Source organism: Pan paniscus, chromosome 3, assembly GCF_029289425.2.
Source record: "Pan paniscus chromosome 3, NHGRI_mPanPan1-v2.0_pri, whole genome shotgun sequence".
Taxonomy (NCBI): Eukaryota; Metazoa; Chordata; class Mammalia; order Primates; family Hominidae; genus Pan; species Pan paniscus.
The window spans coordinates 117029871-117056955 of NC_073252.2; the positions used below are offsets into that span (position 1 = coordinate 117029871).

Here is a 27085-nt window from a genome sequence, read left to right on the forward strand (position 1 = left end):
AAATTGCAGATTTATGTAACTACATTTTGGGGGTGGTTTATTTACAGAGCAATAAATAACTATAACAGGGGTTTAGATTGTGTAGGGCCTTATAGGCCTCTGTAAGGATCATGGCTTTTTCTCTGAGTGATTTAGGGAGATGGGGGATTGTTTTGAGTGGAAGAGTGATACAGTCTGTTTTAACCAGATGTAATATTTGAACTAGATCCCTGTGGCTGCTCTGCTGAGGAAAATAGAAGGAAGACAAAGAAACAGAGCATCCAGTATATATTAGCAACTCATTCGTGTCACTGAAATGTTTTGCCAGAGAACTTAAGATTTTGTTATACATTTTAGAGATAAATGTTTCATTTTTTTACATTCTTGAATATTCATAATGAACACACACACATAGACACACAGAATTTTTTTTTTTTTTTTAATGTATGTGCCTTAATTTCATTATGTTCCTGAAAAGGCTGTTTGAGTAAATCACCAAAGGAAGAAATTTTATATTCTCTTTTTTTAAGAACATGGCCAAATAGGGTTATTGTTAGGAAATGAAGAATGAACCTAGATCACATTACAGTATCACATTTTATTTATTCCACAGTAAATTTTGAATGTTTTGTCTAATTGTAAAACCTAGGATTATTAATTTCCTAGACCAACTCTCTTGTAGCCCTGCACAGTCACCTGCCTCTTTCCTGTGCTTGCCTTCCTCTCCTCCCCTGTCAAAAACACACATAAACACATTGCATTTTAGCCAAACTGGGCTCTATTTCTCAGAGCTGGTCCCCACCTCAAAGTCTCCTCATTGTTATTCCTTTTGTCTGGAATGCTTTTCTTCCAGATGTCCTCATGGCTAACACCTTTATTTCCTTTATGCCTCTCCTCAAATGTTACTTTTCCATCAGTGAGGCCTTCCCCGACTACCCTAGGTAAAAGGTAAGCTGCTTCCATCTGTAATATCCCTGGCATTCCTATCCACATTACACTGCTTTATTTTTCTCTCTTGTATCTATTTTTCTCTACTGTGCTTATCACATTCTGATGTTATATAATTACTTCTTTGCCTTCTCATTACTATAACTAGAATATAGTCTCCATGTGGGCAGGGTTGTCATCCATTTTTCTAGGGTAGAACAATGCCTAACATATACTAGGGAGGCAAAAAATATATGTTGAATGAATGAGTGACAGTCTCGCATAGGATTAAAAATCTTAAACATTACCTGGAAGTTAATTGCCTAAATAAGAGATAAAATCTGAAAGTTATTTTTCATCTTTTACTATTCATAATTTTAGCTACTATAATGGCTAAAATAATTATAGTTCTGGGTATCTAATATCAGATGACATCTGTGTTTTTTAATTTCTTATTTTATTTATAAATTGTATTTTTTTGCTGTAGTGAAACAGATTTGTGAAATGTTTTCTTTGTATGTTGATCTTAAAAAAATATTTTTTTTTTGAGATGACATGACCCTTTGAGCTAACATGGGACTGAATGTGACCAATACTACTTTGGTGGGCTGTCATTGAAAACTTTTCTTTCTTCCATGTAAGATGATTGTCATAAAATTGGAATTTATTAAAATGTTTTTTTCTTGCTTAAGTTTAATAAGGAAAATTGAAAATCAGATTAACAACTATAATCTCATATTTCCAGTTTCTTAGGTTTAGATTAGAAACTGAATGATGTTTCCAGTTTCTTAATTTAGATTAGAAATACAGGTTGGGTATCTCTTGTCTGAAATGCTCAGGACCAGCAGTGTCCTCTGAGGGTGGGACCTGGGAACCCTACATGTTTAATTCTTGTGTCTGCTAACATTTGATTTAGAGGCTGGTGCAAACATTTCTACACTTGATGATACAAATAATTAATTTTTGTATGAAATTTTAGAGCAAAAGACTTCTGTATTATTTTCCAAGTATAGTGTTTTGAGTTTCTCTGTGTTGTAATGAAATTACTGAAATGTCGTTAAAGCTGGCATTAAACTTACTGATTTTCTTGTTGATTCCCAGATGATATTTGCACAGTTCCAACACAGTCGAGAAAAAGCACTTCCCTCAGATAACATAAGGCATGCTCTTGCAGAAAGTTTCAAAGATGAGCAGCGATTTCAACTTGGCCTTATGGATGATGCTGCGGAGTGCTTTGTAAGTGTTTCTGATATTCCTTAAGAAGTCAGGATAGTAGTTTTCATTCCTTAGATGGTACAAATGTTGAGACAAATGAAACAAAAATTTAGAATAATAGAAAAATGTCAAAACTGGCCAGTAGATCCATATCTTACCCATCCTTCAAGCCTCAACTTCAATCCATCTGTGTTTTGTGTTGTACTTTTGGTTTTGATTATTTTTGTTGCTCTAATTTTTACTCTTAGGCTACTAAAATATTTTAAAACTTAGTTGGAGCAATAAGCTTTGCTGAATATAAATGATATCACTTAAATCAGTGTTCTGCCACTATAGGGTTCACAATATGCAGCACATTCCCAGCAGTAATAGTTATCATTGCATGCAATGATTCTCACTGGGAGAGAAGGGGATTTTGGTGGGATTTTGGTGGGTAACAGGGGCAACAGCCTGTTACCCACATTCCAGGTTGAAAATCACTGAGGTTGATGTTCTCAGGCTCTGTGTTACCACCATATTAGTAAGTAGAGCATTCCTTTGATCAGGTACATACTTTATGCATGTAAAATAGGTATGTTAATTATTAAATGTCTCATTAATATTGATGTCACCTATAATTAAGTTGTAACCATTTCTTCTCTCTTCTTTCTGTTTCCAGTCAGCAAAGTTTGTAAATTCTTTCATCAGAAACCCTTTCAGAAGTTTTTTCTTTCCGTATTAATTCCCTACCACAACTTCTTCCAGTTCAGTATATTTAAGCCTCCTATTGGTGTCATTCGACCTGTTTATTTATGTCCTATTTTTTTTTTTTTTTTTTTTTGAGACAGAGTCTCGGTCTGTCACCCAGGCTGGGGTGCAGTGGCGTGATCTCGGCTCACTGCAAGCTCCACCTCCTGGGTTCACACCATTCTCCTGCCTTAGCCTCCTGAGTAGCTGGGACTACAGGTACCCGCCACCACGCCCGGCTAATTTTTTGTATTTTTGGTAGAGACAGGGTTTCACTGTGTTAGCCAGGATGGTCTCGATCTCCTGACCTCGTGATCTGCCTGCCTCGGCCTCCCAAAGTGCTGGGATTACAGGCGTGAGCCACCGCGACTGGCCTTATGTCCTATTTTTTAAATAACTACCATATCAATATGATTTTATTCAGGTTAATGCTTACTCTTCAAATATTTCTATGATTTAAATCTAGACTTTTTATTCTGATATTTAAGGCCCTTTAGATTAAACTCCACCTTCCCTCAGTGCTTCATCCCTGGATTTTTCTTCCTAGTGAGATTATTCCATTCTGTTCCTCACATATATTTTTATATTCCTGTTTATACTCCTTATTTATAAGGCTGTTCTACTAGCAGCCTTTGCTCAAGTTCCTGAAATACTCAAAACTTTAAAAATCTATCATTTTGTCAAGGTTCAGACTAAGTCTATGCCTACCAGATAACACATGACCAAACCACCCAATCCATTCTCTGTAGAATTTACTCTGTAGAATTCATTTGGCATTTTTATATTATTAATCGCCTTTTTAAAAACGAGCATCTTCATGGTTTCCTTAGATGGAAAGCTCATTGACTAGCATCTTGCCTAGCACACTTGCATGTTGATTAAAATGTCAATAATGGCACACACAGTAATGAAATATACTTTCCATATTTCTTCTGTTTATAATTGATTTTTTGCTTAAAACAAATGTATTTTGAACAATGCTAAACTTTATAGTTTTACTTTCACTTAAATGATATGGTAATTCACAAAATGTCTAGAAGTCTAGGCTTAAATTATTAAATGGTCTTAAATATCCTGGGGCAGAGGAGAGAGAAGTTAGCTAATGAATAGAATCCATTGGTTAAGCTTTGGTAAAAAGAATTCTGTTAAAGAAATAAATACCCCTTATTGATCTATATTGTAAATCAATATTTATATGAAATTCACTGCAGATTGCATTGCCTGCATTATGGTGTTAGTGTAGATATAGAGCCTTTGTTTTGCTGTTATTTATACAGACTACCTAGATGATTCAAGTAGGATTTTTTTTTTAATTATACTTTAAGTTTTGGGTTACACGTGCAGAACTTGCAGTTTTGTTACATAGGTATACACGTGGCATGATGGTTTGCTGCACCCATCAACCCGTCACCTACATTAGGTATTTCTCCTAATGTTATCCCTCCCCTAGCCCCCCACCCCCCACAGGCCCCAGTGTGTGATATTCCCCTCCCTGTGTCCATGTGTTCTCATTGTTCAACTCCCACTTATGAGTGAGAACATGTGGTGTTTGGTTTTCTGATCTTGTGACAGTTTGCTGAGAATGATGGTTTCCAGCTTCATCCATGTCACTGCAAAGGACATGAACTCATCCTTTTTTGTGGCTGCATAGTATTCCAAGGTGTATATGTGCCACATTTTCTTAATCCAGTCTATCATCGATGAACATTTGGGTTGGTTCCAAGTCTTTGCTATTGTGAATAGTGCTACAATAAACATACCTGTGTATGTGTCTTTATCCTAGAATGATTTATAATCCTTTGGGTATATACCCAGTAATGGGATTGGTGGGTCAAATGGTATTTCCAGTTCTAGGTCCTTGAGGAATCTCCACACTGTCTTCCACAATGGTTGAACTAATTTACACTCCCATCAACAGTGTAAAAGCATTCCTATTTTTCTGCAACCTCTCCAGCATCTGTTGTTTCTTGACTTTTTAATGATAGAGTTTTCTAAATATACAATCATGTCATCTGCAAACAGAGAAAATTTGACTTCGTCTCTTCCATTTTGAATACCCTTCATCGCTTTCTCTTGCCTGATTTGACTTCGTCTCTTCCTATTTGAATACCCTTTATTGCTTTCTCTTGCCTGATTGCCCTGGCCAGAACTTCCAATACTATGTTGAGTAGGAGTGCTGAGAGAGGGCATCCTTGTCTTGTGCCGGTTTTCAAAGGGAATGCTTCCAGTTTTTGTCCATTCAGTATAATATTGGCTGTGAGTTTGTCATAAATCTCTCTTATTATGTTGAGATACATTCTATTGATACCTAGTTTATTGAGAGTTTTTAGCATGAAAGGCTGTTGAATTTTGTTGAAGGCCTTTTCTGTATCTATTGAAATAATCATGTGGTTTTTGTCATTGGTTCTGTTTATGTGATGGATTACGTTTATTGATTTGTGTATGTTGAACCAGCCTTGCATCAGAGGGATGAAGCCCACTTGATCATGGCGGATAAGCTTTTTGATGTGCTGCTGGATTCGGTTTGCCAGAATTTTATTGAGGATTTTCACTTTAATGTTCATCAGGGATATTGGCCTAAAATTCTCTTTTTTTGTTGTGTCTCTTCCAGGCTTTGGTATCAGGATGATGCTGGCCTCATAAAATGAGTTAGGGAGGATTCCCTCTTTTTCTATTGATTGGAATAGTTTCAGAAGGAATGGTACCAGCTCCTCTTTGTACCTCTGGTAGAATTTGGCTGTGAATCTATCTGGTCCTGGACTTTTTTTGGTTGGTAGGCTATTGATTATTGCCTCAATTTCAGAACCTGTTATTGGTCTACTCAGAGATTCAACTTCTTTCTGGTTTAGTCTTGGGAGGGTGTATGTGTCCAGAAATTTATCCATTTCTTCTACGTTTTCTAGTTTATTTGTGTAGAGGTATTTATAGTATTCTGTGATGGTAGTTTATATTCCTGTGGGATTGGTGGTGATATCCCTTTATGATTTTTTATTGCATTTATTTGATTCTTCTCTCTTTTCTTGTTTATTAGTCTTGCTAGCGGTCTGTCTATTTTCTTGATCTTTTCAAAAACCAGCTCCTGGAACCAGTGATTGTTTTGAAGGGTTTTTTTGTGTCTCTATCTCCTTCAGTTTTGCTCTGAACCTAGTTATTTCTTGTCTTCTGCTACTTTTTGAATTTATTTGCTCTTGCTTCTCTTGTTCCTTTAATTATGATGTTAGGGTGTCAATTTTAGGTATCTCCTGCTTTCTCTTGTGGGCATTTCATGCTATAAATTTCCTTCCACACACTGCCTTAAATGTGTCCCAGAGATTTGGGTACATTGTGTCTTTGTTCTCATTGGTTTTAAAGAACATCTTTATTTCTGCCTTCATTTTGTTAGTTACCCAGTAGTCATTCTTGAGCAGGTTGTTCATTTTCCATCTAGTTGTGCGTATTTGAATGAGATTCTTAATCCTGATTTGTAATTTGGTTGCACTGTGGTCTGAGAGACAGTTATTTCTGTTCTTTTACATTTGCTCGGGAGTGTTTTACTTCCAATTATGTGGTCAGTTTTAGAATAGGTGCTGTGAAGAATATATATTCTGTTGATTTGGGGTGCAGAGTTCTGTAGATGTCTATTAGGTCCGCTTGGTCCAGAACTGGGTTCAAGTCCTGGATATCCTTGTTAATTTTCTGTCTTGTTGATCTGTCTAATATTGACAGTGGGGTGTTAAAGTCTCCCATTATTATTGCGTGGGAGTCTAAGTCCCTTTGTAGAAATCTAAGGACTTGCTTTATGAATCTGGGTGCTCCTGTATTGGGTGCATGTATATTTAGGATAGTTAGCTCTTCTTATTGAATTGATCCCTTTACCATTATGTAATGGTCTTCTTTGTCTCTTTTGATCTTTGTTGGTTTAAAGCCTGTTTTATCAGAGACCAGGATTGCAACCCCTGCTTTTTTTTTTTGCTTTCCATTTGCTTGGTAGATCTTCCTCCATCCCTTTATTTTGAGTCTATGTGTGTCTCTGCACATGAGATGGGTCTCCTGAATACAGCACACTGATGGGTCTTGACTCTTTATCCAATTTGCCAGTCTATGTCTTTTAATTGGGGCCTTTAGCCCATTTACATTTAAGGTTAATATTGTTATGTGTGAATTTGATCCTGTCATTATGATGTTAGCTGGTTAATTTGCCTGTTAGTTGATGCAGTTTCTTCATAGCGTCAATGGTCTTTAAATTTGGCATGTTTTTACAGTGGCAGGTACCGGTTGTTCCTATCCATGTTTAGTGCTTCCTTCAGGAGCTCTTGAAAGGCAGGCCTGGTGGTGACAAAGTATCTCAGCATTTGCTTGTCTGTAAAGGATTTTATTTCTCCTTCACTTAGGAAGCTTAGTTTGGCTGGATAGAAAATTCTGGGTTGAAAATTCTTTTCTTTAAGAATGTTGAATATTGGCCCCCACTCTCTTCTGGCTTGTAGAGTTTCTGCAGAGAGATCCACCGTTAGTCTGATGGGCTTCCCTTTGTGGGTAACCTGACCTTCCTCTCTGGCTGCCCTTAACATTTTTTCCTTCATTTCAATCTTGGTGAATCTGACAATTATGTGTCTTTCGGTTGCTCTTCTCAAGGAGTATCTTTGTGGTGTTCTCTGTATTTCCTGAATTTGAATGTTGGCCTGCCTTGTTAGAGGTTGGGGAAGTTCTCCTGGATAATATCCTGCAGAGTGTTTTCTAACTTGGTTCCATTCTCCCCATCACTTTCAGGTACACCAATCAAACATAGATTTGGTCTTTTCACATAGTCCCATATTTCTTGGAGGCTTTGTTAGTTTCTTTTCAGTCTTTTTTCTCTAATCTTGTCTTCTTGCTTTATTTCATTAATTTGATCTTCAATCACTGATATACTTTCTTCTGCTTGATTGAATCGGCTCCTGAAGCTTGTGTATGCTTCACGAAGTTCTCGTACTATTTTTTTCAGCTCCATCAGGTTATTTAAGGTCTTCTCTACACTGTTTATTCTAGTTAGCCATTTGTCTAACCTTTTTTCAAGGTTTTTAGCTCCCTTGCGATGGGTTAGAACATGCTCCTTTAGCTCGGAGAAGTTTGTTATTACTGACCTTCTGAAGCCTACTTCTGTCAACTCTTCAAACTCGTTCTCCGACCAGTTTTGTTACCTTGCAGGTGAGGGGTTGTATTCCTTGAAGGAGAAGAGACATTCTGGTTTTTGTAATTTTCAGCCTTTCTGCTCTGCTTTCTCCCCATCTTTGTGGTTTTATCTACCTTTGGTATTTGATGTTGGTGACCTACAGATGGTGTTTTGGTGTGGATGTCCTTTTTGTTGATGTTGATGCTATTCCTTTCTGTTTGTTAGTTTTCCTTCTAACAGACAGGCCCCTCAGCTGCAGGTCTGTTGGGGTTTGCTGGAGGTCCACTCCAGACCCTGTTTGCCTGGTTTTCACCAGTGGAGGCTGCACAACAGCAAATATTGCTGCCTGATCCTTCCTCTGGAAGCTTTGTCCCAGAGGGGCACCCGCCTGTATGAGGTGTCTGTTCGCCCCTAATGGGAGGTGTCTCCCAGTCAGGCTACACAGGGGTCAGGAATCCACTTGAGGAGGCAGTCTGTTCGTTATCGGAGCTCAAACGCCATGCTAGGAGAACCACTGCTCTCTTCAGAGCTGTCAGGCAGGGACATTTAAGTCTGCAGAAGCTGTCTGCTGCCTTTTGTTCAGATACGCCCTGCCCCTAGAGGTGGAATCTAGGGAGGCAGTAGGCCTTGCTGAGCTGCGGTGGGCTCTGCCCAGTTCAAGCTTCCCTGCTGCTTTGTTTACACCGTGAGCAGAGAACCAGCTACTCACGCCTCAGCAATGGCGGACACCCCTCCCCTCAACCAACCTCCCGCATCCCAGGTTGATCTCAGACTGCTGTGCTAGCAGTGAGCAAGGCTCCGTGGGTGTCGGACCCGCTGAGCCAGGCACGGGAGGGGAACTCCTGGTCTGCTGGTTGGTAAGACCGTGGGAGAAGCTCAGTATTTCTGCAGGAGTGTACGGCTCCTCCAGGTACATTCACTCACAGCTTCCCTTGGCTAGGAAAGGGAAATCCCCTGACCCCTTGTGCTTCCTGGGTGAGGTGATGTCCTGCCCTGCTTTGGCTCGCCCTCCGTGGGCTGCACTCACTGTCCAACCAGTCCCAATGAGATGAACCAGGTACCTCAATTGGAAATGCAGAAATTACCTGTGTTCTGTGTCAGTCTCGCTGGGAGCTGTAGACCGGAGCTGTTCCTATTCAGCCATCCAGGATTTTTTTTAAAGCTATCTGTTTTTTCTTCATTTGAGAATGTTGGGAACACAGGAAACTGTTTTCTAATATTAAATTGTAGATGTCAGTCACCATGGGTTTTTAGAAGGATTAAAAATAACTTTATTAAAGATCATGTTATAATGTTTGTTTAATTAAATAACATTTTCTTTCAAGCTAGTGCTATAAAAGGTGAATAATTGAACATTCGATCAAAGTGTTGATTAGAGAGGAAAGCTGAAAAGCTAACAATATGTATGACACTCTTAAATTTATACTTTGGATAATCTGCAGGTAAAGAGTTATATTTTGCTGTGTTCCCTGCAAGATCAACAACTCATTTATCTATTTTATTTTTAAATTAGGAAAATATATTGGAGAGGATTCATTTTCACATAGTGCCAAGCAGAGATGCAGACATGTGTACCTCTAAATCTTGTATCACTCACCAGAAGTTTGCTATGACTCTGTATGAACAGGTGAGATGGCTTGATTATTATTTAGATATTGTAGTTCTGTTTTATGATTGATAGATTAAACATATGTTTTTACCTATATAGTGTGTGTGTCGTAGCTGTGGAGCATCATCAGATCCTCTACCTTTTACAGAATTTGTGCGGTACATTTCTACAACAGCCTTATGGTAAGAACCTATTAAAGCTTAATTATCAAAGATATTAATAACATATTTAAGCACATTGAGCACTTATTTTATAAAATCATAGCATACATGAATTTCCCCTCTCTGTCTGAGGCTACCAAGTATGCTGCTGTGAGATGTATTAAGTGATGTCTATCAAAGTTGGATGTTTGTAATTTGGCCTAATATATGTGTTACTTAGTGAAGTGTACATAATACTAGTTAAATTTCATATCTATTTAATTTATAACAAATTTTAGAACTGTGAAGGGGAGCATGAAATGATAAACTGAATGTTAAATGGAACTATACATGGTTGCTTCATTTATGAGATGTTCTGTTTGTAATGGCCATATTTTCAGTCAGCTCCACTATGTCCCTTTCTGGTGATAAAAGCTAGGGTAAGCAGAGAAGAAAGAAAAATGTGAGCGTAATTCTCAGGTTATTGCATTTGAGGACTCAACATTCACTTTAAATAAAAAATTTGCCATGCTTGCCTGCTCAGCTGCCCACTGACTCTCTCCCTTTCTGTCCATGAAAGATTAGCTCATTAAGGATCTAAAAGTTATCCCTAGATGTTACATAATGTTCTTTGAATATTTTCCAACAGGTATTTGAAAGTATAAATATTTGGCATGTGGCCGGGCACAGTGGCTCATGCCTGTAATCCTAGCACATTGGGAGGCCAAGGCAGGTGGATCACCTGAGGTCAGGAGTTCAAGACCAGCCTGGCCAAGATGGTGTAACCCCATCTCTATTAAAAATAAAAAATTAGCTGGGTGTGGTGGTGGGCACCTGTAATCCCAGCTCTTCCGGAGGCTGAGGCAGATAATTGCTTGATCCTGGGAGGTGGAGGTTGCAGTGAGCCGAGATTGCGCCACTGCACTCCAGCCTGGGTGATAGAGCAAGATTACATCTCACAAAACAACAACAACAACAAAAAAGTTGCCATGTGGTAAACATTGAGTAAGATCATAAACATTTGCATACATTTTAATACAAAATACATAATATGGATCAATAATTATCAGTCAGAATATGTTAGTGCAACAGTTGATAAATGCTGCCAATATTTGTGTCAGTGTGCAAAGTAAATATCATGTTTATTCATTTCACATTATTTATCTTCCTGGCTTTATTGAGTATAAAATGTTATTTCATAAAGATTATTGAATAATAACAATTTCGTTATTTGGGTGTGTTTACTATCTTTCTTACATTTATAGACAAGTAAAAAACACTGATTTAGAGAAACATTCCTAAACTTCAGTCAAATTGTAGTCAGTCGTCAGTCATTTTTTAAAATTTCTATGAAAAGTAGGATGGTGTTCAAAGATAGACAATAAGTTAAAAACTAAAATTTTAATTCTACTTTAAAACTCTTGAATGAAATGACAGTGTTCTGAGGCAGAATATTAGATAATAAGAATTACAGCCCCATCATTCTCTGCTTGGTAAACACTGCAAGTTGCAGGAGTGCACGCTTTGAATTCTAATTATAATATCCTTATTTGTATTGGTAATCAGTGTTGAATACCAGTTACTGAATGCTTACCATGTTCCAGGCTTTATGTTAAGTTGTTGCTTTTAATCTTAACCAAAATTCTATTTTGTTGATGAAGAAATAGGTTTAATGAGGTTAATCTAGTAAGTGGATGAATTAAGATTGAAACCCAGATCGGTCTGACTTCAAAATTTTTCTGGCTAACCACTACTCTAATGCTGTCAGTTTTGTAAAAGCAGTATAAGCAATTTGAATGAGCTTATCAGATTTAGGGCTTTCTAGTGTACTCTTGAAGTGTTTGGATGGGTACATTTAGTTGTTACCAAATACTTGGAGATTATTTAAACTATTGAACTGTAAAATATATCCAGCTCTAGAATAGTTATATTACTGTTAAGTACAATCAGAACATCTAGAATGGAAACTAGTTAGTGTTTCAGCTTACATTACATTTTTTTTTGGAAATATTTAAATAGTTGTTTAAGTATTAGTCTGTTCTCATGCTGCTAATAAAGACATACTCAAGACTGGGTAATTTATAAAACAGAGAGGTTTAATTGACTCACAGTTCTATGTGGCTAAGTAGACCTCACAGTCATGGCAGAAGGCAAGGAGGAGCAAAGTCACATCTTACATGGTGGCAGGCAAGAGAAGAGAATGAGAGTCAAGCAAAAGGTGTTTATCCTTATGAAACCATCAGATCTTGTGAGACTTATTCACTACCAGCAGAACAGTATCGGGGAAACTGCTCCCATGATTCAGTTGTCTCCAGCGAGGTCCCTCCCACAACACGAAGGAATTTTGGGAGCTACAATTCAAGATGAGATTTGAGTGGGGACACAGCCAAACCATATTAGTTACTTAATACCCTGATACATAAAAATATGTCTTTTAAGGAGGTTGAATAAAAAGTATCACAGTTACCCTGTAGTGTATTAAAAGGCCTGCCTGGGCTCTAATAAAATGATTAGTATCCTGGCTGAGCGCAGTGGCTCACGCCTGTAATCCCAGCACTTTGGGAGTCTGAGGTGGTTGGATCGCTTGAGGTCAGGAGTTCAAGACCAGCCTGAGGAACATGGTGAAACTCCATCTCTACTAGAAATACAAAAATTAGCCAGATGTGGTGGCACGTGCCTGTAATCCCAGCTCCTCGAGAGGCTGAGGCATGAGAATCACTTGAACCTGGGAGGTGGAGGTTGCGGTGAGCCAAGATTGCACCATTGCACTCCAGCCTGGGCGATAGAGCGAGACCCCATCTCAAAAAAAAAAGGGGGGGGGAGTAATATTCAAAATAAGAACAAAAGGAGTAAGTCTGGCTTTAAAATCTTTGGTTGTGACTTCTGCATTTAATCAGCAAAGGACCTTCTCCTAGCTGAAATTGATAACATTGCTTCTAGGAACTTTGGGCCAGAGAGGGAGCCTTTCCTACAGTTTGTTGTTCTTGTTAGGGTAGGGTTTAAACTTAAGTTTCTACTCATTAAGTAATAATACAAATAAAACATTTGCCTTAGAATTACCTCCAGACAGAGCATGTTAGCCTCATTTATCTAGTTCCAAACATATAATTTTGTGTTACTTTGTTCTCTTTATTTGAGCTAATTTTTTCATCATATACTTGCCAAATTTAATAATTTTTCACTTTATGGAAATGTACTTTATGGTTAATTTTTCAGTCATGGTCATGTTTTAGATAGAAAAAGTGATGCACATCTAAACTGACAATATTTTTCATGTGTAACTTATTAAAGTTTTAAGTTCATAGGCCAGATCTGGGATTGCTTCTTTTTTTGTAGCAATGAGGTTGAAAGAATGTTGGAAAGGCATGAACGCTTTAAACCTGAAATGTTTGCAGAATTGCTACAAGCAGCAAATACAACAGATGACTATAGGAAATGTCCTGTAAGTATAGTTTGGAGAATATTAGTATGCTTCTTGTTTTGTAAATTTGAAAATAGGCATTCAGATATTATCATGTAAATATTGATTCTATATCTAGAATTAGCTTTAAGAATTTTTAAAAAATATTATTTTAGATTATACCATGTGTACCATTTATCTTAGCATAAATTGTTTAAAAACTCCTAAGTTTGTGAAGGTTTCAAGGTAGCATATATTGATTAAATTTTTTCAAAGTTCTGAAATTTATCATTTGATTAAAGAGAAAGTTTCTTTTCAGTAAACTTGATGAATGATGAATGATACTCTTTTCTCATCTAATATATTTGTTACTGACTTCAAGGGTTTTATTTCTGCTTTTTTTTAGGTTGAATTCTTACTTTAACAGATTTACAAAATTATCAAAGAATACTTTTATTTAAAATAAACTTCTTTTTTAATCAATAATTAAGACAAATAGCTTGTTAGAAGTCAATTTTTAGTATACTGAATAAATTGCAGATATGTGTTAAAATTGTCATTATATAATACAAACTGTGTAAGGCTGCCTGGTTTATCTGTTTTCATAATTTTAAAACTTTCATGTTTTTCTGTAGAGTAACTGTGGCCAAAAAATAAAAATTCGCCGTGTTTTAATGAATTGCCCAGAGATTGTTACAATTGGTTTAGTCTGGGACTCCGAGCATTCTGACTTGACCGAAGATGTTGTTCGGAATCTAGCAACACATCTTTATCTTCCTGGGGTATCTTATCTATTTTCATTCCCTTCCCTTTTATTTTCAAATCTTCTAAAACATCATCCTGATGTTTTATCTGATAACGACAAGTTTAATCAAATCAGGCTAACTGGAATGCCTTTACTACATAGACTAGGAATGACTTTCAATTACAAACTAAACTGTCTCATGGCTTTTGCTTCTTTCACTCTAAAATCATGATGATTGATGATTTTTTATGTATGGCCATGATTGTAAATATAAATATTGTTAACTTAGAAAGGTTTAATATTTAAAATTCATCTAAAGCACTGATCTTTTTTTTTTTTTTTTTTTTTTTTGCGGCAGAGTCTTGCTCTGTCACCCAGGCTGCAGTGCAGTGGTGCAATCTTGGCCCACTACAACCTCTGCCTCCCAGGCTCAAGCAATTTTCATGCTTCAGCCTCCCTAGTAGCTGGGATTACAGGCATGCACCACCATACCCAGCTAATTTTTTGTATTTTTAGTAGAGATAGGTTTCACCATGTTAGCCAGGCTGCTCTCGAACTCCTGGCCTCAAGTAGATCCACCTGCCTTGGCTTCCCAAAGTGCTGGGATTACAGGCATGAGCCACCACACCCCGCCATGATCTCTTGTTATGCTTGTTACTTTCTTGGTATATTTTGAATTGGTTCATATTACAATTAAAGTTTTGGATAATTATCTTTTAGATAATATGTTTAATGAACATTCAAATATGTGATTCAGTCAAGAATTACCAGAAATGTGGAATTTATCTCATATTTTGAATTTCTTTATGAAAAGTGTCAGTCATGTGTCATTAGAGATACTCTATTATTGCTAAACTAATTTGTAGTGAATTCGTTTTATTGGACTTAAAGTTTTATGCATGAATTAAAAGTGGTAATTCTGTTAACAATGTGATGTCAGTGGTGCCTTCAAGTAATAATATAATATTAGATTGGGGCAGTATGCATGAGAAATATTTCATTATGTGTCAAAGACATGATTCATCTAATTATTCCTCATTTTACAAAAGATGTAGTGTTAAGTGTACATTACCATTTTTTTAAACAGCTTTTTTATAGAGTTACTGATGAAAATGCCAAAAATAGTGAACTTAACCTTGTTGGTATGATCTGCTACACCAGCCAACATTATTGTGCCTTTGCATTTCACACCAAAAGTTCCAAATGGGTATTTTTTGATGATGCAAATGTGAAAGAGGTAAGTGACACTTTCTTTAATTGAAATAATTACTGTGATTTTTACTTTTTGTTAATAAATGATATATTGATATTAATATTCAAAAGGATGATATAATTATTATGTAAAATAATAATAAATGAACATGATGATAGCATCATTAAGTTCAAACTTTCTTTTGTTATTCTTGAAATTGGCTTATTTTGAAGCCAGCTTTTAAACCAGTCCATTTCCAGAATAATAATAAGTAGACTAATGAATATTAGTATACAAGTATGTAACTATCAGTGATCTGTATGTCAGTGATGATCCTTTTTGCCTGATGCATACTTGCTATATTTACTTTTTTGTGGATGATTCACAGTAGTTTTGTATAACTAGTGATGAAAATATGCTTGCCTTTATTTTTATTATGACAATTTTTTTCAAATTTTGTGTGTAGAATACAGAAATAGATATATCAGTTATATCTTTTGGTAATTACAGTTGGCCCTTGAACAACATAGGAGTGCCAAGCCTCTGTGCAGTCGAAAACCCACATACCACTTTCGACTCCCTCAAAACTTAACTGCCAACAGCCTACTATTGACAGGCAGCCTTACCAAAAACATAAACAGTCAATTAACACATATTCTGTATGTTCTATATATTATATACTGTACTCTTACAGTAAAGTAAGCAAGGAAAAAAGTTACTTAGAAAATTATAAGCAAAAGAAAATATATTTACCACTCACTAAGTGGAAATGGATCATCATAAAGGTCTTCATCCTTGCTGTCTTCACGTTGAGTAGACTGAAGAGGAGGAAAAGGAAGATTGCTTTTGCTGTCTTGGGTGACAGAGGCAGAAGAAAATTCACATATAAGTGAACCTGTGTAGTTCAAACCTGTGTTGTTCAAGGGCCAACTGTAATTTGTTTACTCAAATAGTAATAATATTGTCTAGAAAAGTAGTGAATAATAGTTCTTAATAAGGAGTATTGGAATCACATGAGGAGCTTTTAAAAAAACATATATTCCTGGATTCCTAAAGTTTTGATTCAGTGGTGTAAAGCCAGGTATCTGAAATTTTAAGTTCTACAGGAAATTCAGACATAACACAGTTGAAAACTATTGGTCTTGTCAAGGCTTACTGGCTTTGGCAATCTTTATGAAGTAGTAAACTCATTTAAAAATACAAGTTCTTTGGTTGTTATAAGCAAATGATGTAGAATTCTATTTAGTTCCATTTTATTAATATATAACAAAAGGCCATTTATCAGCACTGTGATTAAGACAATACAAATTCAAATGTTTGGTATTTAGTGGACTTCTGATTCTACCCATGAAGGATTAACTGCTATAGAAATAGCCATTTCACTGTTTAAAACTAGGACATAGGTGAAACAACTCAAGACATTGAACAACATGCAGTTGAACAGAGAAAAGGGAAACAAATGAGGTCAGCTCTATAATTACCCCCTGCTTACTGCCTAGAGGTAGTTTCTGGGTTGCAGTGCAGGCAGTGGGAGCCCAAACAAAGCCTAGTAGTGTCACTGAGTTCTGGAGACTGAAACTGGAGTTCAGGGAGGCCTAGATGGCTAAAATTTGCAGGACAGAATACTAGAAAGAAAACTGCACAGGGAAAAAGTTCTGGAAATTGACAGAAGGTTTCCTTGGAATTTTTGGCTAAATTTTGATTTGTGCATGTGAGGGGTGAACCCACACAAGTTTGGGGTTAGTTGGGAAAGATGGGAAGCATCACTGGAAAACAAAAGGTAAAACAATTCTCAAAAATCATACAAGGTTAGTAATAGTTTGCATCCCCACCATAAAGAGTGGAGAGATGATATAACATGTAGGCATTAGCTGGAACCTTCAGAAAAGTATTACCTTGATAATGGGGCTAAGTTATTCCTAGGCTGAAGGTTGCTCTGGACCTGATATTAAAAAGCTTAAAACAAGGCCAGGCCGGTCACGGGGGCTCATGCCTATAATCCTAGCACTTTGGGAGGCCAAGGTGGCGGATCACGAGGTCAAGAGATCAAGAGCATCCTGCCCAACATGGTGAAACCCCGTCTCTTCTAAAAGTACAAAATTTAGCGTAGTGGCACCCACCTGTAGTCCCAGCTACTCAGGAGGCTGAGGCAGGAGAATTGCTTGAACCTAGGAGGCAGAGGTTGCAGTGAGCCGAGATCGCACCACTGCACTTCAGCCTGGTGACAGAGTGAGACTCTGTCTCAAAACAAACAAACAAAAAAAGCTTAAAGTCTTGAAAGTTCAAAGCTAATCCCACTTTTAAAATAACAGAACAAAATTCAATACCCAAGACTACAAAGTTCAATGAAATTCAATATGCCACTTCAAAATAGCATTCAATAAAAAATTACCAAATATTCAAAGAACCTGAAGAAAAATTAATAAAAACAGACCAGAAATGACTGAGATGGGAATATCAGGGGAGGATAGTAAAACTACTATTTATATATAGGGATTTCTTAGATAACATTTAATAAGCATGAACCATAAAAATAGCTGGTAAATTAGACTTCACTGAAAGTTAAAATGTTTGTTCTTCAGTAAGATACTATTAGGAGAATAAAATGACAAACCATATACTGAGAGAAAATATTTGTGAAGCATTTATCTAATAAAGACTGTATCCAGAATATTGAAAGAACTCTTAAAATCCAATTAAAAAATCAGCAAAAAATGTTGACAGTTCACCAATGAATATACATGAATGGCCCTTGAAATGATATTCGGTACATCATTAGCCACAATGGAAATACAAATTTAATTCATAATGAGATTCTAGTACTCACCTGTTGTAATGGCCAAAATTAAAAAGACCAGTAGTTGGTGAGGATAGGAACAGCTGGATCTCTCATACGAGGTTGATGGAACCACAAAATTGAACATTCACTTTCAAAACTGTCAGTTTCTTATAAATTTAAACATATATTTTCCATATAACCCAGCAAGTCCACTCCTGTGAAAATGTAAGTCCACATAAAACGTGTACTTGAATGTTCATGGTAGTTTTCTTCATAATGCCCAAACTAGAAATGACTCAAATGTCAGCAATTGGTGAATGGATGAACAAATTGTGGTATAGCTATACAGTGGAATATAATACTCAGCAAGAAGGACTGAACTATTGAACTGATATGTGCAATAATGTGAAAAAATCTCAGAAGCATTATGCTAAGTGAAAGAAGTGAGATATAAATGACTACATGCTATGATTCCATTTATATGAAATTCTAGAAGGAAAAACAAAGGTGTGGAGGGTAGATCACTTATTTCCAGGGACTGCAAAATGGGGTACAAGGTAAGATTTTGGGGTGAGGATTACATGATTGTATTGTCAAAACTCACTGACTTGTACACTGTAACTAGATAATTTTACTTCATATAGTACACCTCAATAAAGCTATTAAAATTTTTTGGTATTTATATTTAAAATCAGCACTTTGCTTGAATTACTTAGTACTTTGATGTAGGAGTTTATTAAGTTTCATCTTGAGTTGATATGTAACAACATTTGCAGCTTCTACTTTGCTTTTGCATAGTTTAAATTGTTCAAAATTTGGAGGAAGAACTGGGTGTATTAATCACCCTGTGAAGTTTTTTATTTTATATTCACATTGACTCCTCAAAGCCTGGCCAACATGATGAAACCCTGTCTCTACTAAAAATACCAAAATTAGCCAGGCGTGGTGGCACATGCCTGTAATCCCAGCTACTCAGGAGATGGAGTCATGAGAATCCCTTGAACCTGGGAGGTGGAGGTTGCAGTGAGCCGAGACCGTGCCACTGAACTCCAGCCTGGGCAACTGTGAGACCTTTTCTCAAAACAACAACAACAACAACAACAACAACAACAACAAAACAAATGGACTCCTCAAGTCTCTTGGAATCCCCAGTGAGGAGGGTAAACAGCTGAATATGTGTAGTTCAAAAAAGCTCATCAGAATTGTTCTTAAAAGTCCCCTTGCCTGCAAAAATATTCTAGAATGCTTTGTGGTGTTTTTGTTTGGTTGGTTTTGTTTTGCTTTTAAATCAATTTTATAGAGGTATAGTGCACAAACATTAAAATACACCCATTTTAAGCGTACAGTTGGAGTTTTGATAAATGTATTTACCTATGTAACCACCATAATCAGTACACAGAACATGTTCATCATGCTAGAAAAATTCTGTCAGGCTTCTTTGTTGTCATACTCCCCACACCACCCCAGGCTGAGGAAATCACTGGTCTCATTATAGATTAGTTTCACTCATTCTACAATTTTATATAAATGGTCTCTTACAGTATGTACTGCTGTGTATCTGCCTCCCTTCCTTTAGCATAATGTCTTTAAGATTCATTCATGTTGTTTGGATTCACACTTTATTTTTATTGTGTGTTTTATGGCTGTACAACAATTTATCCGTTTACCTATTGAAGTATGAGTAATCTGTGAACATATTTTTTTCCGTTGCTGTTAGATAATACCTTGAAGTGGGATTTCTGGGTTGTGTGGTAAGTGTCTGTTTAACTTCACAAGAAACTATCAAATTGATTTCCAAAGTGGTTATACCAATTTGCATTCTATGAGAGCAATGTATGAGAGTTCCTGTTGTTCCACATTCTCAGCAGCACTTCGTGTTGGTATTCTTTTTAATGTTAGCCCTTCTCGTGTATGTATAATATTATCTCACTGTGGTTTTCATTTGCATTTCCCTTGTGATTGGTAATATTTTGAGCATCTTTTCATGTGCTTGTTTGACCATTCTTACATCTTTCTTTTGGTGAAATGTCCAATTTTTTTGCCAGTATTTCGCATTGGATTATCTTCTTATTAATGTGTTGTAGGAATTCTTTATTCTGCATACCAGTCCTTTATTAGCTGTATGTTGCTTATTTTTTTTCAATTTCTTAATGGTGTCTTTCCAAGAGCAAAAGTTATTAATTAATTTAGATTAAGTCCATTTTAAAAATATTTTTCTTCTATGGTTTGGTATGCTAAGAAATCTGCCCTTCCCCAAGGTTGCAAAGATTTTCTCTTTTGTTTTCTTCTGTAAGTTTTAGTTTTTGTGTGAGCCATTCTGAGTTCATTTTTTTTGTTGTTTTATATGAAGTCAGGTTAAAGTTATTTTTCTCATGGTAAAAGTTCTTTTTCTCCAGTTGTAGCACCATTTGTTGAGCTGACTCTTACATTTCTCCATTGAATTGCCTTGAAGTCTTTGTCAAATGTCAGTCAACCACATATTTGGAAAGCTTTTTAAAATTTAATCACCTTGAAGTTTATAATCTTTGCCCGTCAAATTTTTAAATGATAATGTTTAAAATATTTTTATTTACACTAGTTACTAAATACAGTTAATTATATGATACATACTTGAACTACTAGCAGCTGCATATCTAAATTTTTTAAAAATGTAAAGTAACTCAGAGTCTGTCTTTTCATGTAACACATTGATTACAAGGTTTTGTTTTGTCTTTATTCATTGTGTTTTTTTAAAAGATTGGAACTAGATGGAAAGATGTTGTCTCCAAATGCATTCGATGCCACTTTCAGCCACTACTTTTGTTTTACGCAAACCCAGATGGCGCAGCAGTTTCTACTGAGGATGCACTCAGGCAGGTCATCAGCTGGTCACATTACAAATCTGTTGCAGAAAATATGGGTAATTCTTTCTTTTAAAAATTCTCAATGTTTTTCTATTATCACAGTCAACTAGGAATACTAATACTCTGAATATAAAATGAATATAGAGGATAATTTCAAATTTGACTTCCAGTAGAGCTGAGGAAATTTTAGTAATTTTTGTTAGTATTTTGGAATGAACCTTTTCTCATCGGTGGCCTCAGAAGCACCTTCAGGAGTTACCCACTATTACGGTCACACAATCACAGAAGAGGCTTCATTAGTAGCTCTTTCTAGAAGTACATTTTAAGTGATTTAGTAAACTGGAAAAGTCCGAAACAGCTAGGTCATTTTTGGATGCATTATAAAGCAATTCAAAATTCTTAAATGATGTCAATCTGCTTAAGTTTTAAGTAAATTTTTTTACAGTTAAAAATAATCTGAAAAAAAATGATTCAAACATCTCTTCTCATGGGAAGGAAAGGAATGATACATTTTTGCTTCTCTTTTTAAGGATGTGAAAAGCCTGTAATTCATAAGTCAGATAATTTAAAAGAAAATGGATTTGGTGATCAGGCAAAGCAGAGAGAAAATCAGAAATTTCCAACTGATAATATTTCATCATCTAATCGGAGCCACAGTCACACAGGTGTAGGGAAAGGACCAGGTATGTGTTTAAATTGTCATTTTTACATAGTTCCAAGTGAGTGTCCTCCTTTCTTCACTTATCGGAGGGTGCTTACCTAGCTTTCCTTGGCTATGAAAAGATAATAACAAATAGATAACAAAATTCGTCTTTTGATTTATGCATTTCTCTGAGAGCTGTAGATTTACCTGACCAGTTTGATTCCATGAGTTGTTTGAGTTTCTTCATGCACTCAGACTGTGGTAGGCCTGAGGCAATCTGGACAGTTACCAAATAAAGCAATAATGTGGCATTTCATTCAAGGAGTTAATTATCAGCTTGGAGCAGAAAAACATGAGTTAGTAATTTGGCATAAATGCCAAAATTAAATTTACTGGTAGTGGATGCAACAGCAGTTTAAAGTTACTATTGCTGTAGTTTGTTCTTAACCTCGTTTTTATTCAACTCTGTCTTGTTACTGTTATCCCATAACTAATTTTCACAAGCCAGGTTCTGTAACTTAGGTCCAAAATGAGACCTCACAATACTGTGTACCATTACAGTTTAGAAATACATCTAACTCTTGTGTGGATGTTCAGGATGATTTTGTTAGCAACTTTTAAACATATTAATGAAATAATGTGTAATCATAAAAGTAACTCATTTAATCAAGGGTAGTAAGATTGAGAATTAACAGTTATCCACAAAAAACTAAAATAAAGGCTTTTTAAAAATTCTTAATGAAGCTGTATCTCTTTTCCTTTCACAGATTATTGATACTCTTAGATTAAGACATTTTATGTTTTTCAAAAGACACCTAGTTTTAAGCCCAGAAATAGTATATATATGTGTAAGAATAGAAGCATTGGAACCAGACAACTTGGGTTCATATTCCTGGTTCTAGACTTACAAACTTTGTGAACTTGGGCAAATTTCTAATTTCTCTCTGCCTCAGTTTCCTTACTCAAAATAGAGACAGTAATTGTACCTCAAAGAAGTAAATGAGTAAGACAACTGGCAAATAGTGACCATTCAGTTACCTTTAGCTCTTATTATTTTAATGGCAGATCCCTTTCTTTTTTTATACTTGTTTTAGGGGCTATACAAGGAGTTTTAAAAGACAACATGCATCTCCAGTGTCAAGAAAAATCACATCTAGTTTTTAATCATAAAAATACCATTGTATACTATATATCTACATATCTATGCTCTTTTTAAATATATCTTAATATTTTTATATAGATCAATTTTTATTTTTATTGGGCAATTTGAAAAATGATCTGTATCATAGTAAGAATGATTTCTTTTACAGCTAAGTTAAGTCACATTGATCAAAGGGAAAAGATAAAAGACATTTCCAGAGAATGTGCTCTGAAAGCTATTGAACAGAAAAACTTACTTTCTTCACAAAGGAAAGATTTAGAGAAGGGACAAAGAAAAGATTTAGGACGACATAGAGGTAAGTTAAGATCTTGTACTATTGATTTTAAAAGGAACTTCTAAAAATCTTATTTTAAAACTGAATTTTATAACTTTAATTTCTGTATATGTTAAAAAATATATATTAAAAATACATAAATATATAAGTTAAATATATATACCTATATCTAATATAGAAATATATAAATTATATATATTTCTGTATATGTATAAATATATAAATTATATATAATTCCTATATATAGTTTATATATAGAAATTAAATTATATTAAAGTTATTTTTAATAACTTTATTTTGAAGAGGTGAGAGTTCACTCTTGTCCAGCCTAGAGTGCAGTGACACAATCATAGCTCTCTGCAGCCTTGAACTCCTGGGTTCAAGCTATCCTCACGTCTTAGCCTCCTGAGTAGCTAGGACTACAGGCACATGTCACCACACCTGGCTAAATTTAAAAAAGTTATTTGTAGAGATAGGGTCTTGCCATGTTGCTCAGAGTGGTCTTGAACTGCTGGCCTCAAACGATCCTCTTACCTCAGCCTCCCAAAGTGCTGGGATTACAGGGGTACCCAGACCTATTATATTTTATATATTTATTAATATGAGTTCTTTAATACACCTATACTAAATCTAAATATGCAAAATATCCTGGTTCGTTCTTAATTCTAACCTGGGATACTTGTATATATGTGTTTCGATGTTTAACTTACTTACAGATATAATTCACTCATGGCACATTCAAGTAATAAGGAAGTTTATAAAATTAAGTGAAGGGACTCCTTTTCTGGCAATCCCTGACCTTCCCCCTCTTTACTTAGTATTTCCATTTCCACATTATAAGCATGTCTCTTTATGGTTCTATGCTTTTTTCTTTATGGACAGAGCATAATTTAACTGATAGTGATAGACTTTACAGGCTGATTTAAGATTTTTGCTTCAGCAACATCTTTTTTCACACATACCTTTATACGTTTTTGCCTATAGCCATAGCATAAAATTCCTTCAGAGGAATTTCTGGGTCAGGATATGTTTACTTTTAATTTTGACAGATGTGGCTCAGTTGCCCTCTTGAAAGACTGAACTAGTCTTTTACTCCCACCAACAATGATTGGATGTCTGTTTGTTCACACTCTCAGCAACAATTGGTTTAACAAACTTTTAAATCTTTACCAATATAAGAAGTGGAAAATATTTTTATGATTTTTGTTATGAGTGAGATAGAGTGCTTATTTTTTTAAAAACTGCCTCAATTATGATCTACCTTAGATATCATTTTTTAAAGTTTCTTTTATAATACCCCTCATTAAGCATACATAAGGACTGGAAAAGCACTTTTTAATCTCAAAGCAGTATGTGATATGTACTTGTAATTACTATTTACCTAAAACTCTTTAACATTTTATCTCTAACAGGTATTTGCCTTGTGACTACAAGGTGGCTCTGAGGAGTAATTCATTTGTATCTTTAATTTTTTTTTTAAGATTTGGTTGATGAAGACCTTTCACATTTCCAATCTGGATCACCTCCTGCCCCAAATGGTTTTAAACAACATGGGAATCCACATCTATATCATAGTCAAGGAAAAGGATCATATAAACATGACCGAGTTGTACCTCAGAGTCGAGCTTCTGCACAAATAATAAGTTCAAGTAAATCCCAGATTCTTGCTCCAGGAGAGAAAATAACTGGCAAAGTTAAGAGTGACAATGGCGCTGGATATGACACAGACAGCAGCCAAGATTCTAGGGATAGAGGAAACAGCTGTAATAGCAGCAGTAAAAGCCGGAACCGAGGTTGGAAACCTATGAGAGAAACATTAAATGTTGATAGTATTTTTAGTGAAAGTGAAAAAAAACAGCATAGTCCAAGACATAAACCAAATATCAGTAATAAGCCTAAATCTAGCAAGGATCCAAGTTTTAGTAATTGGCCAAAAGAGAATCCAAAGCAAAAAGGTTTAATGACCATATATGAAGATGAAATGAAGCAGGAAATAGGAAGCAGAAGTTCCCTTGAATCTAATGGAAAAGGAGCAGAGAAAAATAAAGGCCTTGTAGAGGGTAAAGTGCATGGTGATAATTGGCAGATGCAAAGGACTGAGTCTGGATATGAAAGCAGTGATCACATCAGTAATGGATCTACTAATTTGGACTCACCTGTTATCGATGGAAATGGTACAGTAATGGATATCAGTGGTGTTAAAGAAACAGTATGCTTCAGGTAATGTAAAAGTTGAGTGAATCATTTTTCCGTCACTCTTCTTTTTTGTTAATTGCATGAAGTAATTTTTGAAGTTTAGGGTCAATTAAATAGAATGGAAACAGCATGAACTGTTTTAAAGAGCTTTAAAAAGTTTGTTTCTTTTAAACACAAGTATGTTTCTGTAAAGAAACCTAGGATATTGTAGTTTATTTGATATTTTAGATTTCCATTTTGAATAGTTATTTCCTGATTCCAAAAATAGCAGCTTTTTATTTTTAGAAAATTTGGAAAGTACAGAAGTTTATTATCATTGTTGTGTCACTGTCAACAATTGATTGGTTTTAAAGCACAGACTTCAATTGGTATCATCTAAGTCATTAAGGTGGTTGTTTAATTCTTCTTTTTTTGGTGGGAGGGGAAGGAGTCTCACTCTGTTGCCCAGGCTGGAGTGCAGTGGCGCAATTACGGGTCACTGCAACCTCTGCCTCCCAGGTTCAAGCGATTCTCCTGCCTTAACTTCCCAAGTAGCTGGGACTACAGACACGCACCACCACGCCTGGCTAATTTTTGTATTTTTAGAGACGGGGTTTCCCCAGGCTGCTCTTGAACTTGCAACCTCAGGTGATCCGCCTGCCTTGGCCTCCCAAAGTGCTGGGATTACAGGCCTGAGCCACTATGCCCAGGCTGTTGTTTAATTCTTCAATCTATATAATGTTTATAATCCCATCTCTAACATTTGTAACTCAGAACTGAAGCTAGTTTTTACTGTCACAACTCATTCTCATGGAAGAGATATTTTCCCTTTAGCAAATATAAAAAAAATCAGCCAAATAACTTTGTGTTCAATTAATTCTAAATACATTTATTATATTACTGTTTAATCCTTCTAACAATGTGTTTGTTTGATATTAGCTGATATTTGACCACATTTGTTATTAAAAGGTAGATTTGCAAAAATCAACTGCTCGTGTTTTATGAAAATGCTTGTTTCAATAAAGACTTAAGGAAAGGGCCAGATGTAGTGATTACACACCTGTAATCACAGCACCTTGAGAGGCTGAGGCAGGAGGATTGCTTGAGCCCAGGAGTTCAAGACTAGCCTGAGCAACATGGAAAGATCTCATCATCTCTAGGAAACAGTTTTAAAATATTAGCCAGGTATCGTGGCATATGCCTGTGGTCCCAGCTACTTGGGAGGCTGAGGTGGGAGGATTTTTGAGCCCAGGAGGTCGAGGCTGCAGTGAACCATGTTTGTACCACTGCACTCCATCCTGGGCAAAAGAGCAAAAGGTCCTGGCTCAAAAAAAAAAAAAAAAGACTTGACAAGGTAGTTTTATAATTCTTCTTGGAATGGAGTAGCCTAGGGTAGTAGAAAGATCAGGACTTTATAACCAGATAGACTTAGATTTTAATTATTGGGCAAATTAATTTGACTTTTACAGTCTTTATCTTCTGCAAAATGAAGATAACAACTACTTTTAAGTATTAAATAATGTACATTAAGCCCTAGAACAGCACATGGCATATAATAAATGTTTAACAAATGTTGTTTTTTTTTTTTAGACTAAACAAAGGCAGTCCATAATACCTGATGTGTTTAGTGTGTATTTTATTTTCTAGTGACCAGATTACGACAAGCAACCTAAATAAAGAACGTGGGGACTGTACCTCCCTTCAGAGCCAACATCACTTAGAAGGTAAAAAGCTTATTTGAATATAATAGTTGCTGTAAAAAATGAATTATAGTAATTTATTGTTTGCTATTATGTATCTGAGAGAAAATCCTATATGACTATAAAAATTATTTTTAAATAACCCTAAAATATCAATAAACAAATTTTATTAAGTTAATATATGTTTTAATGAAGTACATGTGGAAAGAAGGAAATCAGCATTCTTTTTTGTATTTGTATTGTCATACAAAAGAAAGCATGCTATACTTTCCACATTGACTTCACAAAGTGTTAATAATGGTTTTGTATCTTACTTTTTATTTGATTGGATAACTGTTGCTTTTGAAGTTTGCAGCCTTTTTTAATGTGCTGTTTGGATATGTCTCTTATTAAAGATAGCATTAGATTGCTTCCTTTTTTGATTTAGATGATGAAGTCTTTCAATTTT

The 27085-nt window shown here is 35.7% G+C and overlaps 1 protein-coding gene across 9 annotated transcripts in view; it reads left to right on the forward strand.

Annotated features, from left to right (window-relative positions):
- The window catches only part of USP53 (ubiquitin specific peptidase 53), a 76516-nt gene that overhangs the window by 34133 nt on the left and 15298 nt on the right, over positions 1-27085 (forward strand). For all 9 annotated transcript variants that reach the window (XM_034959073.3, XM_055111779.3, XM_034959069.4 and 6 more), the window contains 11 exons: positions 2008-2142; positions 9489-9602; positions 9684-9766; positions 13061-13166; positions 13760-13906; positions 14957-15106; positions 20577-20739; positions 21214-21366; positions 22637-22783; positions 24244-24982; positions 26585-26661. In XM_034959073.3, coding sequence (XP_034814964.1) covers positions 2008-2142; positions 9489-9602; positions 9684-9766; positions 13061-13166; positions 13760-13906; positions 14957-15106; positions 20577-20739; positions 21214-21366; positions 22637-22783; positions 24244-24982; positions 26585-26661 — 2014 coding nt within the window. The remainder of the gene's footprint in view (positions 1-2007; positions 2143-9488; positions 9603-9683; positions 9767-13060; positions 13167-13759; positions 13907-14956; positions 15107-20576; positions 20740-21213; positions 21367-22636; positions 22784-24243; positions 24983-26584; positions 26662-27085) is intronic.